The 18,366-nt window shown below is 36.7% G+C and overlaps 1 protein-coding gene across 7 annotated transcripts in view; it reads right to left on the reverse strand.

Annotated features, from left to right (window-relative positions):
- Positions 1–2,965: 2,965 nt before the first annotated feature.
- DYNC1I2 (dynein cytoplasmic 1 intermediate chain 2) overlaps positions 2,966–18,366 on the reverse strand; it is a 53,915-nt gene continuing 38,514 nt past the window's right edge. For 4 of the 7 annotated variants that reach the window (XM_024975135.2, XM_024975149.2, XM_024975134.2 and 1 more), the window contains 3 exons: positions 7,430–7,570; positions 5,460–5,585; positions 2,966–3,602 (listed from right to left, as the gene is read on the reverse strand). In XM_024975135.2, the coding sequence (XP_024830903.1) occupies positions 3,489–3,602; positions 5,460–5,585; positions 7,430–7,570 (381 nt within the window). In that variant the 3' untranslated portion in view covers positions 2,966–3,488. 7 annotated transcript variants of the gene reach the window in all.

Below are 18,366 nucleotides of genomic sequence, written 5' to 3' on the forward strand. Positions count from 1 at the left end.
GGCAAGAATACCAGAGTGGATTGTCATGCCCTCCTCCACGGGATCTTTCTGACCCAGGGATGGAAACTGCATCTCTCATGTCTCCTGCATTTGTAGGCAGGTTCTTTACCACTGGTGCCACCTGGGAAGCACTAAGTAATTTCTTCAGCACATTTTTTAAATGAATAAAAAATAAGATTCCCAGGTATTTTTCCCAAACCTGTAAGGTCCCTAGTTGCCTAGCAATTAGCAAGATAATAGCAGGAAAGCAAGAACTCCTTTCTTGCCTCTGGCTTGGCAGAGGGGCTGGACCTCAGTGGGAATTACCATCCCTTAACTAAATGATCAAACAAGGCAAAGCTATAGCTTTTTAGCTATAAGCCCAAGATTCAGGCATAATACTGTCACATTGGGTACTATGTTACATTTGAAATAACTTGGTTCTCACAGCCACTGGAGCAGCTGGATTTGTAACTGAAGCTCTGTTCTCTGCAATGTACTTAATTGTACAGTTTTTCTAATTATGAAATATCACAATGCCAATGCTGAAATACCAGGATTGTGGGAAAGACATTTAAAAAGCATTGCCTGAGGACTTCCCTGGTGGGTCTGTGGTTAGGAATCTGCCTGCCAATGCAGCGGACATAGGTTTGATCCCTGCTCTGGGCAGACTCCACACGCTGTGGGGCAGCTAAGCCTGTGCACCACAACTACTAAGCCCACACGTGTTAGAGCCCATGCTCTGCAACGAGGAGCGACTGCACGAGAAGCCCACACGCTACACTAGAGTAGCCCCTGTTACCACAACTAGAGACAGCTCGTGATAAAGACCTAGTGCAGCCAAAAATAAATGTTTTTAAAACTCTAAAAAAATGAAAGCGAATGCCTGACAGAACGGAAAGATGAAAAATTATATTCTTCACTCCAAATTTTTATTCACTCATTCAAACACCTTTTCCACGTGGTTCAAGTGGTAGAGGTTACAATTTATTACTACTAGTACAAAACAGAATGAATCAACATTCTTACAATATTGAAAGACTAGGATCATTCCTAAAACTACTTAGCTTTACTTCTTACTCCTAAATTTTAGGTCATCCATTCTTTCAATATGCAATATCTCAGCATTATGGAAACAATGTTTTATATCTAGATATTTTCTAAACTTTGTAGGGAACTAGATCTATCAACTGGAAGATTTTTTTTTTTTGGTTATTAATACGAAAAAAACCACACGATTATTTCTGAGGTTTATAAGCTGTCTTCTGCAAAACTGAGTATTCTTCCTCTATTCAAAGGTAACCAACTTCTCATTAGAAAAGAAAATAGCCAAACAACAAACACAAAATAAGAAATTAGCCAGAAAGCTATGGCTTGTTTCCCACTCAGGAAAAAAGTATAACTGGTAACAAATAAGGTACAATTTCTGTAAGTGGATATTTTTTAAACTTGTAAGGTTTCCATTTCTAAAACAGAAGAGTTGAGACACTTTTCTAAGCAGCTTAATCTGTCAGAAGATTTCATATCAATATTTACACCCTCAGTACTTTGTATTTTGCTTTTATACAGTTATTTATTTATTTTATTTATTTATTTTCACAGTTAACTTTAAAAGGCAATTCCTCCCATTAAATTCGTGTGTTACTAAAAATGTAGGCTAAAGTTAAATGGGTAAAGATAAAGGCCTACACTGTATTTTGGGGGGAGAAAGAAAGTTATTTCCCAAAAGCAAGAACTCTTTGGTGAGAAGTATTTTTTACTAACACTTACCAATTTTATTCTTTCACAGTTGGATGCATCAACTTGAGTCCAGTGAGCATCTGGGTTTGCCTCATCTTGTGATTTCCAACCTTAATCATAATTGTGTCTTCTTTTTTTGTACTCATTTATACAAATGGAGGGCAAGAATACAGTAACTAGGTGATTACATGAGTTCTATACTAAGACAGTGTGACCCCACTAAGATTGAATTTTTGGCTCACAGACATTACTACCATGAGGTAACTTATTTGCTGCTGATATATAACAGGCAATTATGGGGTGTAAACCTATGAAAACTGAATATATAAAAATAGAGAATTGCCTGAAGTAATTAGAATCAATAATTTTAGAGCTGGAAGGAAATTTAGAAATCATCTAATCTTAACTCCTAGATAAAAAGTCAGATATAAAGACTTAGTTGGCAAAAACCATACTTCTCATGAGTGCCAGAGCTAGAATTTGGGGTTGATATTCCAGGTCAATTATTCCTCACAGTATACAATACTCATAGTTAGGAATAAATTACTTGGAAATGTATTTCCAAACAGACCTTTGTTAGATTAAGAAAATCCAAACAAAAATGTTCAAAATCTGCTATCTATTCTTCATGTTGCTGAATAAATGACAGTTAAACTTTAGAAGGACAAAAGGTCAAGGAACTAGACAACTTAAAGTGAATAAATTCAACATCTGAGCATAATCTTTTTCTCTAGTCCTGAAACAGGTTGATTTCAACACAAATTCTTAGAATATTTGCCACTTAACTTTCAGGCTTATAGACAAAGTTGTAATAGATCTCAAGATGTGGAGTTGATCCAATGACAAAAACTTAATTTGAGCACTTTCTTTCATAGCTACTACAACCACAAAATCAATTTCTCTCAAAGGAGGTTTCAGTCTCAGAGGGTTCACATATAATCTCAATTAGCAAAAACAACAGGCAGCTTTCCGTTTATTCTTTACACCATATCTTAGATGGGAAGAAAAAGGGAGTAAAACAAAAATTAATCTAGAAGAAATTTTTTCACTTAGATTACCTAGACATCAGCTCATAATGAACTGGGAGATCTACAGTATACTGTATGGTAATTTAAGGAACAAAGCTTTCCAGGACTTGAGGTAGCTGCTTACAGCAGGAGCTTAAAGCAAGATGAAGACAGGATACCTTATGAGAGAGACAGAATTTAATAACATTTTAATTGCAAGGAGTAAATCAAAATGAAAATTTGAAAAGTTAAAGCATATTTGTTTTTATTTATAGACAGTTATCACAAGAATTGTAAAGAAAAAGAGAGTATCAGAATGGAACTGGATAGTTTTCATGCTATAGCTAAGAATAAACAATGTTCCTACATATTATGGTTAGTGAGCACATTATCAGTATAACAGTGAATCATGGTTATTTAAAAATATGTGGACCATAATCTGTGCTTTAGAAAGAACTGTATATAGTGTTATAAGCTGAAAAGACGTCAAAAGAATACCAAATATACACCTGTGTATAAGAATTCAGAAAAGGTTGCATTCTGTAAAGTCAATCAACTGTATTAAAAATGACACAAATTCAAAACAAAATGCATGTTATATAAAAAAGGACTTTGTAAGACTTGCTTGCTGCATTAAATCCATAGTTTAATCCACGAAATTTCCTTTTAATTATCATTTAGACAGAAGCATGCAAAATAGTTCTAGGATCTACTTCGAGTCTTCCCCAAATCCACTAAGGCTACATATTCTCTCTTCAGGAGCTAAGCAGGTATTCGGGTAGCTGCTTCCTCCTCTGCATCCGCTCGGTTTGCGTTAATTTCTGCAAGTGTTCGGCCAAACCGTGCCCATTCATCATTTCGGGGGACAGCAATCTGCTGTTAAAAGAAATACAATGCTTTATGTACACTGAAATAAAAGATCATCTTACCCACTATTTTTCAGTGTTTTCAAATAATTTTTCCATTAAAAAGTAATAATTGACTTGAATGTCCCTTCCATAATTACAGCTACTATACCAATAATTTATAACATTTCAAAACAAAAGATAGTGTTTGAGAAGTGTGTTGTGACAGCCTCAGAAATGATTTTGCTATTATCAGCATCTGTGCAAGAGAGAATGACATGATGCTCTTTAAATATAACTCCTATGCACTATCTCATGGATTTTCTGGTGAGCAGGAAGGAATTTCTGAAGAATTTTTACTTCTTGCACATGAGTATGAAATAATTTTTGAAACATGGTTCATAAGAGGCTGATTTCTTGTTTAAGTATTTTTGTTTGGAGTATAAGATAACCTTTCTTGATGTATCTTAAACCTTTCGTCAAAAGGTATGCTGCTACTTACCAATTCAGTGACACATCAATAGTAAAAGGGGAAAGGACACTTGGGATATATTTCCCTCACTGAAGCAGTTCAATAACCAAAAATTTTTGACAGCTGTCATTATAATATTGGAGGAATCTAGCATGCCATATTCGGAGAAGGCAATGGCACCCCACTCCAGTACTCTTGCCTGGAAAATCCCATGGATGGAGAAGCCTGGTAGGCTGCAGTCCATGGGATCACGAAGAGTCGGACATGACTGAGTGACTTCACTTTCACTTTTCACTTTCATGCATTGGAGAAAGAAATGGCAACCCACTCCAGTGTTCTTGCCTGGAGAATCCCAGGGACGGGGGAGCCTGGTGGGCTGCCGTTTATGGGGTCGCAGAGAGTCGGACACGACTGAAGAGACTTAGCAGCAGCAGCAGCAGTATGCCATATTAGGGCACAGAGCATTCAGTGTGGCAAATGGATGTGCCTGCTTCTAAATCTACTGTACGACTTTAGACTAGATGGGACAGTGATACCCAGTATTGTAGCTCCCAGACAAATGTGGCTATTTACATTTAAATTACTTAAAATGAAATAAAACTGAAAATTCAGTTATTCAGCTGTTCTGGCCACATTTTAAGTGTTCAGTAGCCAAATCTGGCTAATGGCTACCATGTTGGATGGTGCAGATACAGAGTAATTCCATCTATGCAGAGAATTCAACTGGCTGCTCTACATGATCCAATTTACCTCTCTCCAGATGCAGTTGCTAGAGGCTGTGGGATTTCCAGACAGGATGGAGAATCATAAGGCACAGCAAAAGAAAAGAGTGACTAAGGCACTAGCCAGGGCTAAAACATGAGGATACCACTCCCGAGCACTGTGCACAGTCAACCCAAACAGTAAAGATGAGAGGGCTGCAACTCATCCTGTTGGGTTCATTCATAATGGCTTTGCAATAAGGCTCAAGGAGTCAAGAATGACATTTCACATAGTCATTAGGTAGCTCTTAAAAGATACTACTTTTAATTTGAGCTACCTGGTCCAAACAAATCTACGAATATAGAAAATAAAATCTTATCTCAATGTCAATTCTGTAAAGCCCCCAAGTCCAACTATAACTAAATTTCTTCTGCTTGAAGAATTTCTAATTTCCAGCAATGCATGCTGGAAAGTACTTTCGACATATGATACTACCCTCAAAATTTGTTGCATAGGGACACAGGACATTCAGTTTAGAAAGGAAACTAATCTCAAGAGTTGCTTCTGTAATGAAAAGTAAGTTTTATCTTTACAAACACATGGGTTATTCAATTCATGAACCTCAAAGACTAGATTTAACCACAAAGATACTGTCACTATAGTTCCATGAAAGCTAAATAGATGTGTCAAAATTATAGGCAGTGAGCCCCATACCTCTCCCACATCATATATAACAATCTGTCCTTCAGAATCACCCACGGCAATCTCTCTTCCAGAATGGGTCCATCTTACACGATTAAGAGCAGGATTACCTTCCACAGAAATGCTTGCAGTTGGCACCTAAAGTCATTTAAAATACAGTTCAGTGTTAAAAGTTTCATCAGGATTTCTATAAACATGTAAAATAGTAATTCCTTTTCCTCCAATCTGGCTAGGTTTTTGAAAACAAAGATGAAAATAGATAAAGAATTTTCCCAACTTTCTTCCTGTTCAGTGATATATTTTGAATGACATTACAGTCAATCCTTGAAAATGGTTTGGGAAAATAACTTAAGTCCTTTCATAAGAAATCTTCACATGACTGGACACATCATTTTGAGAAATCTTCTCTTTAATAAAGGATTCTTTGTTGTTTTGACTTTTTTAAGAAGTCAAGCCGTTTGAAAACAGATGGCCAAAACCTCTTTTAAAGAAACATCTCAGAAGCCCGCATAAACAGATTATGGTTCAATTTTAGAGGACAGGAGTTACTTTTGTAGCTTGTGTCTCTGTTAGCTAAAACCTGTGATTTGATCCACAGATTCTACAGTTCATACCAAAGATGCAGTATGGGTCATTCCAAAGCCCTTGTTCCCATGAACTATCTGGAGCAAGGCAAGATGACAGCACCAACACAACGGCACCATCCCTCGGATTATGACCGTACCCTCTGCTATGCTGAGGGAAAAGAAATTATCTGCCACTCACAGAGCAAACCTTCAATGTTTGACTCAGAACAGAATCACAATATTTTTAAATTTCTGAAACCTGATTAAAAATAATCCTTCTATTTGACATAAGTCATCCCCAAATGAGTAATTTAACCTTGTAGAATGCCAAAATAGTTGTAAGAGAAAAATTATAACTTAGCTTTATTGTGAGTTAAATTATAGAACAGATCAAAATTGAATTGTAACCACAAATGCCTAACATGAAAATCCAAATTAAGAAAATTGGTACCACTCTAGATAACCAGAAATGTATAATTAAGTCCAGTCATGTATCCAGGACTCAATATCTTTCCCTAGCAGTATCTGAATGTTGCTCTTCAAACTACTAGAGCAGAAGTTAGCATGATGTTAAAATACTTGTATTTCCAATATATAAATTCCTTGTCCTGTATAATCAACTAATTTACTTAAAGGATTATGATAACATATATTTAGCCACTAGAAATAAGAAGAGATGTGAGAAACAGTGGCTGTGGGAGAAGGCACCAAGAGACTTTCTCAATAACTTTTATTGATAGAACTGCTAATGTACTTCTTAACCACCACGTTGCAATACAGAACTCTAAGAACACTCTAAGCCTCTGCCTACATTGTTAAAAACAAACATAGTTAAGAATAAATAATAGCTGCAGTTAAATTTCATTCCAAATAAGTCATTTTAGTATAATAATTATGAAATTTGATTATTTCTATATTAATGTTATAGTAACAGTAACACTGTTTTTAATCTTTCACAGAGCAAGTCATGAAAATACATTTTGTGTCACTCAAGTCAGCCTAAGACTAGTATTTATGGATAATATACAATTCTACCAAGGCTAAGAGATGATTCAGAAATTCAAAATTAAGGTTAACGTATGTCAACAGCCTGAAACTATCTGCTTTCTAGCCTATGAATGAAAAGTATCCCAGTTGCCTTATGAATGAGACTTTGCCAGGACATGAAGAGATGTGACAATGCTTTTTAGAAGTAAAAGGAATGCCCCAGTGGTCCTGGCAATAATATTTCTCCCTTCAGTTCTGCACAGCAGGCTGTTTATTATTTAGGGTACAAAGCTTATTTGCTTTCTTTGTGATGAAGCTACAATCACAGAGTCCTTTCACATTCCTTGGGATAAAAGGAATTTCACAAATTATTCAATAAATCTCCAATTTTCCATTTTTCAGTGCAATTTTTGTTATTTTCCTGCTCACCTCTGTATCATTATTGAGATTCCACAAATCCAGCCTACCCATGCCATCCACACAGGCAAACAGGGCTGGGTGAGTGGGTGACCACATAACATCATAAACATAGTCTGAATTATCTTCAAATGAGTACAAAGGCTTGTTATTCTGAAAGGGAAAAGTTGATTTTTAGCACAGCAAAATATGACATACATTCAATAAGTATGATAACATTTTATGATACTTAACTCAGCCTAGAAAAAGTTCCTATAATCTGTTTCACTACAGAATTACCTGAAGTTATGAAGTACGAATCAACAACTGGACTGCATTCTCTATTTACCTTGTAGACACCATACTGTTTTTAAAAAGGAATAGGATGTGCTGAAGATTCTGGAAAGATGAGAGCAATGGCACTATACTTTTTGAATCTCCTCTAAATCTCCCCATAAACCCAGACAAAGCACCAAGGATAGCAAAAACCAAAGATTCATAAACAACATCTACAACAAAATCAGGAGACAAAACTTCAAATGTAAACAGGTGGAAACCTTGGCCAACTATGAGATCTGCATGGCACATCTGTGTGAGAAGAAGTATAGGAAGGCACGAGGGCTGCTCACAGCTGGAGAATAGAACAGAAAAGCCTTTCAGTACACAGAGGGTTATCACTGGACAGCATGGGGGTCAGTCTGAGAACAGCAGTAGAGACTGGGAGGGAGTCAACACAATTCCATTTACACACCGAAGGCAGACTCCGTTGTGATAGAAGTAAGGTCTAATGATGCAGTCTGAGCCCCGAAAAACTCACAAAATTAACAAATCAAAGCTCCCTTTCCAAGACAAAGTCTCACCAAAAAGAAACTGAAGGGAATGGAATCCAAGTTGCGGAACACAGCACAATAGGGACAAGGGAAAGAGAAGGTTCAGATAAAGGTGGTGGAGAGGAACGGAAAAGATACATTTCAGAAGTACAAGACACAGAGAGATATATATCCACTTTGCAAAAAACCTAGGAGAGCTTTAACCTAGACTACAAAACTAGAAAGGACTTCCCAGGTAGCTCAGTGGTAAAGAATCCACCTGCCAAAGCAGGAGACACAGGTTCTATCCCTGATTCAGGAAGATCCCCTGGAGAAGGAAATGGCAACCCACTCCAGTATTCTTGCCTGGAAAATCCCATGGGCAGAAGAGTCTGGCGGGTTATAGTCCATGGGATCGCAAAGAGTAGGACACAACTGAGCCACTAAACAACAACAACATGAAACTAGAAAAGTTATCTATGCCCGTTCCCTCCTTAAACACATAGAAAAACTCATTTCACTACTAGATAATAAGGAACAAAAAAAAGGATCTCAGTCAAATCTCACACAAAGTTATTGTGACAGATCTTTAACAAGTGTAAGGATGTCATGACAATTATATGTGAAAAGAACAGTCTTTTCAACAAGTGATGCTGGGACAACTGTATATACACATGCAGAAGAATGAAGTTGGACCCCTCCTTCCCCACATCAAACCCAGAAATTAACTCAAAAATATCTTAGATCCGAATATAAGAGGTAAAATAATACAACTTCTAAATACAAGAGGTAAAAACAGTAAAACTTAGGAGAAAGCACAGGAGTAAGTCATTGTGACTTTGGACTTGTCAATGATTTCTTAGATGAGATAAAAGCACAAATGACAAAAAAAAAAGTATATATATTGGGGTAAATCAAAATTTAAAACCCTTGTGCTTCAAATAATGCCCTCAAGAAAGTGAAGAGAGCCTATACAATGGGCGAAAATATTTGGAAATAATATATCTGTAAGTAACTCGTATCTACAAATCTTAACAATACTTGAATAAAAAGGCAAACAACCCAATTAAAACTTGGGCAAAGTTTTAATAGGCATTTCTCCAGAGAAGATCTACAAATACAAATAAGCACTTGAAAAGATGTCCAATATCATTATCCATCATGGGAATGCAAATCAAAACCACAATGGAATATCATTTCATACCACCAGGATGGCTTAAATAAAATCCCCAAACCACTGAATTGTACACTATTAAATGATGAATCTTATGGTATATGAATTATATCTCAATAACACCATTATTTTTAAAAAAAAGAGATAAACTGAATTTTTTTGAAAGTGATAGACAAATGAGATTAACAAAGATATACCTGTAATGGTAGGCCCTAAAAAAGAAAATCAAAGCAATACTATAGAATACAAAAATAATAATTTTAGAGAACTCTCCTAAAATAAAAGACAGCCTGAAATTCATATTAGAGTATCTTGTGTATCTACACAATCAACCCTTAAAAAAAAAGAAAAAAAAATTTGATCATCCAGATTTTTAAAGACCAAGTTATGAGGTAATGAAAAAAAATAGGATTGTCATCAGACTTTTTGACAATGCTTTTGCCAGAAAACAACAGTAATATATTTAAGGTAATCAAAAAATGTAAACTGTAGATTTTATATACAGCCAAACTGGTTTCCCCGGTGGCTCAGTGGTAAAGAATCACCTGCAATCCAGGAGAAACAGGATACATGGGTTTGATCCCTGGGTCCGGAAGATCCCCTGGAGGAGGCCATGGCAACCCACTACAATATTTTTGCCTGAAGAATCCCATGGACAGAGGAGCCTGGCGGGCTACAGTGCATGGAGTCACAAGAATTGGACATGACTGAAGCGACTTAGCAGATAGCACAAACTGACCTTCATAGACAGACTCTTGTGAATACAGGAATAACGCACCCATGAGCACCTCCTGAGGAATCTACTGCAGAAGCAGCTCCAGATGACCAAAAAGAATGAAGAGATGTCAACATAAGGACTGGGGGACACTAAGCTTCTCCTTACAGAATTATAAACAATCTGCAACTATACACAACAGTATGAACGATACCACAGAATGCAAAATCCAGACTGTGAGAAACTAACAGGACCACCAAACTGGTTTCTTCAACAGCAGTAGCAGCAAGACAGAGAAGGAAACCCTACTTTTAAGAGAAGGACTCAAAGGATGGGTTAATCACAAATAAATGAACCTCATCTGGATTCGGCTTCAAACAAATAAAAGGTAAAAAACAAAAAAATTTTTTTTAATTGAGTACCAATCGCCTATTTTATGAAATTAAGGAATCACTATTATTCATTTAGGGGGAGAGTGCAACAATGATATGGTAGTATTACAGGTTTTTTTTGTTTTGTAGATATAATACTGCATACTATGTCTTTGTTTAAAATAATCCAGTGGTAGGGAGGGAATGTACGTAGGAATAGATCAAACAAGGTTGGTCACGTGTTGATAATTTTAGGAGCTAGGTAATGAGCACTACAGTTTAATTATACTCCTCTTTCTGCTTTTGTATCTATTTGGAATTTTCTATAACAAAAAGTTTAAAATTATAAATCTAAAATTTTCCAGGTTATCAAAGTAAATGTCAACTGCATGATTATCTTAAAAGCCAAAAAAAATCTGTTTGTAATTAAGAAAATAAAAATTTTAAACAAACTTAAAAGTAAGCTAAAAACAGAAAGTAAGAGTTTTTTTCCTTAAGATCATTATTTTCCTATAACTCCCCTTGGCAACAATGCCAAGGCAACAATGAGTATCACGATCATTTGCAGAGCTTTTAAGAAATTCAGACGCAGGGCCCCACCTTCCCTGTGCATCCTGAGTCTCTCTGGTGTTGCTCCACTAAAGGTTCTGATGCACATCAGTGATTAACAAACACCCTGCTCAGAAATAGCAAGGAAAGATAAAAAAGCTTTCTTAAGTGAACAATGCAAAGAAATAGAGCACAACAATAGAATGGTAAAGACTAGAGATCTCTTCAACAAAACTGGAGATACCAAGGGAACATTACAAGAAAAGATGGGCACAATAAAGGACAGAAGTGGCAAGAACCTAACAGAAGCAGAAGAGATTAAGAAGAGTGGCAAGAATACAGAGAAGAACTACACAATAATGTCTTAATGACCCGGAGAACCACAATGGTGTGGTCATTCACCTGGAGCCAGACATCCTGGAGTGTGAAATCAAGTGGGTCTTAAAAAGCATTACTATGAACAAAGCTAGTGGAGGTGATGGAATTCCAGTTGAGCTATTTAAAATCCTAAAAGATGATGCTGTTAAAATGCTGCACTCAGTATGCCAGCAGATTTGGAAAACTCAGCAGTGGCCATAGGACTGGAAAAGGTCAGTTTTCATTCCAATCCCAAAGCAAGACAATGCCAAAGAATGCTCAAACTACAACTGTGCTCATTTCACATGCTAGCAAGGTAATGCTCAAAATCTTTCAAGCTAGGCTTCAATAGTACTTGCACTGAGAACTTCCAGATGTATAAGTTGGATGTAGGAAAGGCAGAAGAACCAGAGATGAAATTGCCAACATCTGACGGATCATAGAAAAAGCAAGGGAATTCTAGAAAAAAACATCTACTTTTGCTTCATTTTCTACACTAAAGCCACTGACTATGTGGATGACAACAAACTGAAAATTCTTAAGAGATGGAAATACCAGACCACCTTACTGCCTCCTGAGAAACCTGTATACAGGTCAGGAGGCACCAGTTAGAACTGGACATGGAACAGTGGACTGGTTCAAAATTGGGAAAGGAGTATGTCAAAGCTTATTTAACTTATATGCAGAATACATCATGTGAAATGCCGGGCTGGATGAATCACAAGCTGGAATCAGACATGCAGATGATGGCAGAAAGTGAAGAGGAATTAAAGAGCCTCTTAATGAGGGTGAAAAAGGAGAGTGAAAAAGCTGGCTTAAAACTCAACATTCAAAAACTAAGAGTGGGGAAAACATGGAAAACAGTGAATATTTTCCTGGGCTCCAAAATCACTGCAGTGACTGCAGCAACGAAATTAAAAGACGCTTGCTCCTTGGAAGAAAAGCTACAACAAACCTAGACAGTGTTTTGCGAAGCAGAGACATCACTTTGCCAACAAAGGTCCATATACTCAAAGCTATGGTTTTTCCAATAGTCATGTACGGACGTGAGAGTTGGAACATGCAGAAGGCTGAGTACCAAACAATTTGATGCTTTCGAATTGTGATGCTGGAGAAGACTCTTGAGAGTCCCTTGGACAGCAAGGAGATCAAACCAGTCCATCCGAAAGGAAATCAACTCTGAATATTCACTGGAAAGACTGATGAAGCTGAAGCTCCAATACTTGGGCCACCTGATGTGAACTCATTGGAAAAGACCCTGATGCTGGGAAAGATTGAAGGCAAGAGAAGGGGGCGACAGAGGATGAGAAGATTGGATGGCATCACCAACTTAATTGACATGAGTTTCAGCAAACTCCGGGAGACAGTAAAGGACAGGGAAGCCTGGCATGCGGCAGTCCATGGGGTTGTAAAGAGCTGGACACGACTGAGCGACTGAACAACAAGGTCTATAAATCCTGAGGTGATTGTATACTTCAAGAAAATCCCATTTTTAGGCAATTTTATGGTCTCTCATCAAAGACTTAACACAGTTGTTCACAGTCATGTGCACATACATGTTCAACTCTGTAAGAATATATATTGGTCTACAAGATTTTTTTAAATTTAAAATACTGGTAAAACTATTTTGGAAAATTGCTCAGCAGTATCAACTGAAAGTGTGCATATCTTATGGCCAAGTATTTCCCTAAGTATATGCCCAACAGAAACAAGTGTTTATGTTCACCAAAAGACACCTACAACTATGCTCATAGCAACATTATCCATAACCCAACCCCAAACTACAATTAACCCACATACCATCAGCAGCAGAATGGATAAATTATAGTATATTTACATAAGGGAATACTATATATGTGAGACAATGAACATCTAATAATCTACAACTACATTCAACAAAATGGAATGACCCTTACAAATATAATGAACAAAAAAGCCAAACACAAATAAGTACATATCATGATTCCATTTTTTATAAAATATGAAAAATTTAATATACTAATTTGAATAAAACACATAAAATTATATATAAAGTGAAAAAGAATATTGTGGAATGTCTCAGGAAATTATTAATAAAATTCTTCATCTAATTAAGTGGACTATGATGCAGCCAGAGAAAAAGAGCAGGATGCATTAAAACTGGGTAAAAGATATTAAAAATAAAAATACAATAAAGGCAACATTTCCAAATTTATAAAATGTAATTAGAAACCTTTGGTAATTTTTTCAAGTTTAACAGTCATCCAAGGATTAACAATTTTGCCCCTCAAAGAGAAAGAAAGAACACACACAATACCAAAATTGTTCATTAATATATAATCTTATATATGACACTGCAAATTAAAATCCCAAATGGATCACTTGAAATACTTTTTAATAGTAATATCTTTTCTTAATTTGATGAGAACTTCTGCCTAAATGGAAGAGAGGCAGCAGGAAAGAGCTGAAGAGGGACACAGGACCTAGACTCTTATTTCAGGGCTTTAAGGCTTTGGAGAAGTCATCTCATCACTGCAGGCCCCTGCTTCCTTATTTGCAGAACAAAAGTTCTGTATCAGTGGTTCTGAACTTTGACTATACATTGTAATCCCCCTAATCCTGGAGAGATTTTCAAAATTATGCTGTTGCCAAGTCTCCTTAGATACTATGATTTAATCAGTCTCAGGTGCCAGGTGAGCACTAAAAGTTTTAAAAATTGCCAAGGTGATTCTAATATGACCAAAACTGAGAGCTACTGAACTAGATGATGTCTAAAGGTCACTGCCGCTCTAAAATTCTTACAAACAAAAGGTTTGCAAATACATTTGCCAAAAAGAATTAATCAAAAGAATGTATTGTTTCTTGAACAACAGATAGCATTTGAATAATCAAAGGCAACTCGCTGTAGTACATGGTGAAAATAAACACTGAATGGTCAAGAGACAAACCATATATATATATTTTTTAGTTCTTTACAGTTATGTATTGGGTTAAATAGTGTCCTGCCCACCCCAGCCCCACAACTCCCTGCCAAATTCAAGTCTGTTTGGAACTTGTAAATGTGACATTATTGGAAAAAGGGTCTTTTGCAGACTTAACTGGGGTTATACTGCTTAGAGTAGGCCCTGAATCTAGCATGACTGTTGTCTTAAAAGAAGAGAAAAATCTGGACAGACATGTAGGGAGAGTGCCATGTGACAACAGAGGCAGAAACTGGAGTGATGCACCTGGAAGCCAAAAGGCACAAGATTGTTAGCAACCCTGAAAACTAGAAAAGAGACAGGGGAAGAGGGATAGATTCTCCCTCAGAGCCTCCAAAAGTAACCAACCTTGCCAACACCTTGATTTCAGACTTCTAGCCTCCTGTGAGAGAATAAATTTCTGTTGTTTTAAGTTACCCAGTTTGTGACAATCTGATATGGCAGCCCTAGGAAATGTATACAGTAATTCTATATTTTTCTGGGGGCATCTGGGGAGTTCTAGATTAATAACCAAAGAGTCCCTATAGTAAATCCATGAACATAACGGTAAGGTACTCTCCAGAGAAATGGGAAATAAGTACGTCCTCACTTGAATCAAGATAGAAATAAACAGATTCTCATGAAAAAGAAACAATTCCAAGGGCAGAAATACCTTTCTATATAACCTGAAAGAAGATACTAACTTTTTGAGAAGGAATGTATGTATCCTAAAAAGAAATGGAAATATAAAGAAGCAATCTTATAAGAAAACTGAAGAAACGCCTAATTCAAGCACTGTCCTGGAGACAGTGTCTCTGTCAACGGATTCTGAGGATTACCATCTATGGCAGGGTTATCTCTATGTGAAGATGAACGAATCAGGCTATCTTTGCTTGATGCCATTAAACATTCAAATTAGAAAACGTCTTTTGCTCCAATTCCTTGCTTACCAAGCAACCTTCTGATTATAATTTGGCTTCCCATGTGGGTTGTCCAATACAGGGAAACAATGAACTGGTCAGGCAAGTATGAGTATCTGGGCCTTCTGGCAGTTGTTTCTCAGTGTAAATTAATAAATTGACCTTCTCCCACGTATCAGTGTCGTAGACACCTGTGAGTTCTAATTAGCACTCCCTAGCTAATCAACTCTAGTAGACTGATAAAACTGAGTTTCTGAATATGCAAAGAACAGGCTGGACACTGGCCAACAACAAGTTATTACAGTAAATGTTGCCCTGGAGGACTGGGTCCTGATGGTCAGGCAGCATTTTCCAAGAAACATCCCAACTTCAGAGCATTTCTTCATTTTAATTTGTCTAATAGGTGCATAGTTGCTATTAGAAGCATTAGTAAAATCTCTTTAACCCTGTTTTAAAGCAGATATTTTCCAAGAGTTAAATAGGTTTAAGCTTTTCAAATAAGGAGGGAATTTAAGACATCAGAAACTGTGAAATAATTTTAAGGTGTATATGGACTATAAAAGTTCAAGAACTACCTATTCTGAGAAATACATTAATGATGTTAACTTTGTCACTTTATGGTAAATATGCTCCTGAAAGGCATCAGTTCTGAGATTAGAATATATTGTGCATATATTAATATTTTGTCCTCCAAATAAATAATTCTTATATTTTAAGAGTATGTAGTAAGTACAGTTAAATGTGGTTGGAATATTAAGCTCATTTATTAGGTCTACCCCTAATCAAGTACTCATGGAATCCTCAAGTTATCTTCAAGATAACCATTCTATTCCTCCTACCATTCTTCAGGACTGCCAAAGTACTTCTGTTGTGAATCTTCAAATTTGGTATTTTAAAAAGTTAACAGTGTCCTTAATTTAGAAGCAATATCTTGGTTGGTTTAAACTTCACCAAAATGTGGAGAACTATCTATCTTTATCTTCTTTATTAAAAATAACTGAGTTCAAAAAAGTAAAGAAAACAATTTGATGATCCAGAACCCTGTCACTGCATTAAAATCCCTGACTCTGCAAAAACTAGAAGATGACAGAAGATAGATTACTTAAATGAAATTTGAGGCAATACCAATTGAGATTTCAAGTGATAGAGGATTTATAGAAAGGGAGAAAAAGAAAGAATCTTGTTTTGCTACTGGGGCAGAGTCACCTCTTAAAGGATACAAAGATACAGCAATATTTAATGATTCATTCCTCCAGTTTATGGGGACCCAATTCCTAGAGTCAGAAAACACTTAAAAAGTAGAGGCAAAGAAAAAAACATTTAAAGTCTGTTAAATTTATGAATTTGAAGATACCGGTTTAAAAAGCTTAAAGCTTTTTAAGCTGGAACAATGTTTTTAAGAAGAGATTATCTTAAAATTTTGCCTATTATTCATTATCATTGTATTGGAGAGCAGACAGGCTCTACCAAGTTTTTAGAGAAGAAATGAAGACCAGTAACACAATTAACCATGAAGTATAAATCCAAGATCAAAGCAATAATGACTTTGGGAGTCATAATATGGCCAAACAAAAAAATACTTAGCAGATTGTTGCTCTTTCTTCCTTCATAGACTAGAACTATTTGTGTGATGAAAAGTCAGATTAAAAAGGTAATTCTTCTGATACAGTGTTGAGGGTGGGAGAAGGCAATGGCACCTCACTCCAGTACTCTTACCTGGCAAATCCCATGGACAGAGGAGCCTGGTGGGCTGCAGTCCATGGGGTCACTAGGAGTCGGACACAACTGAGCGACTTCACTTTCACTTTTCACTTTCATGCACTGGAGAAGGAAATGGCAACCCACTCCAGTGTTCTTTCCTGGAGAATCCCAGGGATGGGGGAGCCTGGTGGGCTGCCGTCTCTGGGGTCACACAGAGTTGGACATGACTGAAGTGACTTAGCAGTAGCAGTCAGCAGTATTGAGGGTATGTGATTTATCTTCTATAAAATCTTCACTAACATTGGAGTGACCAAAGAATAGGGTGGTGGGGGGAAGGGAGCCATGTATTACAGTTGAATGAATAAATGAGTCTTCTATATGAAGCATAAGAAGGAAGCAATGCCTAGCTCAATTAGCAAAGAAAGAGATATGGCTGGCTGTCATTCTTATTCAGTAGGCAGTTTTATGTTGAAATACAGGAAAATACAAAAACAAAAAATATCAACCACCATGCAACCAGCTGTGTAGTACAAAAAAGCAAGCACCAGTCAGTCCACTATCACAGATGTAGGTACTGTTCTTATTTAGGCAAGATGAAGTCTTCATTTTCTAGTCCTATTTAGTGGTATATTTAAGAATGGAAACCTCAGATTTAAAGATAAAAGGATGGCAAACTGAAGCCCTGAGATATTAAAAATAACAAATCTACAAATAGATAAAAGATTCTTTTCAAATACTGAAAAAGGGTACTGACCAACAATCTAAGATGTAAGGTATCCAGATATCCAGAAATCTAGCCACTTAGCTGGCCACCTACAGCTAGAGAGAAACAATTGGCTTCATCTCTCCAATTTTGCATCTTGCTTTGGTTTTGCTAGCTGGATTATGCATTTCTTTGCTTACAGACATGAGAATCTTCTACCTCTACCTTTCTCCACTGTATAAATCTCATTCAAAAGCAAAAATTCAAGAGCAATCCAGGAAGGAAAACAGATGATAAACAAAATGTATTAACACTCTGCCTGATCTCCATGGAGGAGAAGAGGAGGAACTGAATGAACACTGTGAAGTCTCTATCATGCTAGATAGACACTGTGTTAAACAGTTTTTAATCCATTTTCCTTCATTAGACTTAAATGCTGTTTTTAATGCCTGCTAATTAATCCCAGAGACATTACTTTGCCAACAAAGATCCGTCTAGACAAGGCTATGGTTTTTCCAGTGGTCATGTATGGATGTGAGAGTTGGACTGTGAAGAAAGCTGAGTGCCAAAGAATTGATGCTTTTGAACTGTGGTGTTGGAGAAGACTCTTGAGAACTCTTTGGATTGCAAGATCCAACCAGTCCATTCTAAAGGAGATCAGTCCTGAGTGTTCTTTGGAAGGACTGATGCTGAAGCTGAAACTCCAATATTTTGGCCACCTCATGCAAAGAG

This window comes from Bos taurus, chromosome 2 (assembly GCF_002263795.3).
Source record: "Bos taurus isolate L1 Dominette 01449 registration number 42190680 breed Hereford chromosome 2, ARS-UCD2.0, whole genome shotgun sequence".
NCBI lineage: Eukaryota > Metazoa > Chordata > Mammalia > Artiodactyla > Bovidae > Bos > Bos taurus.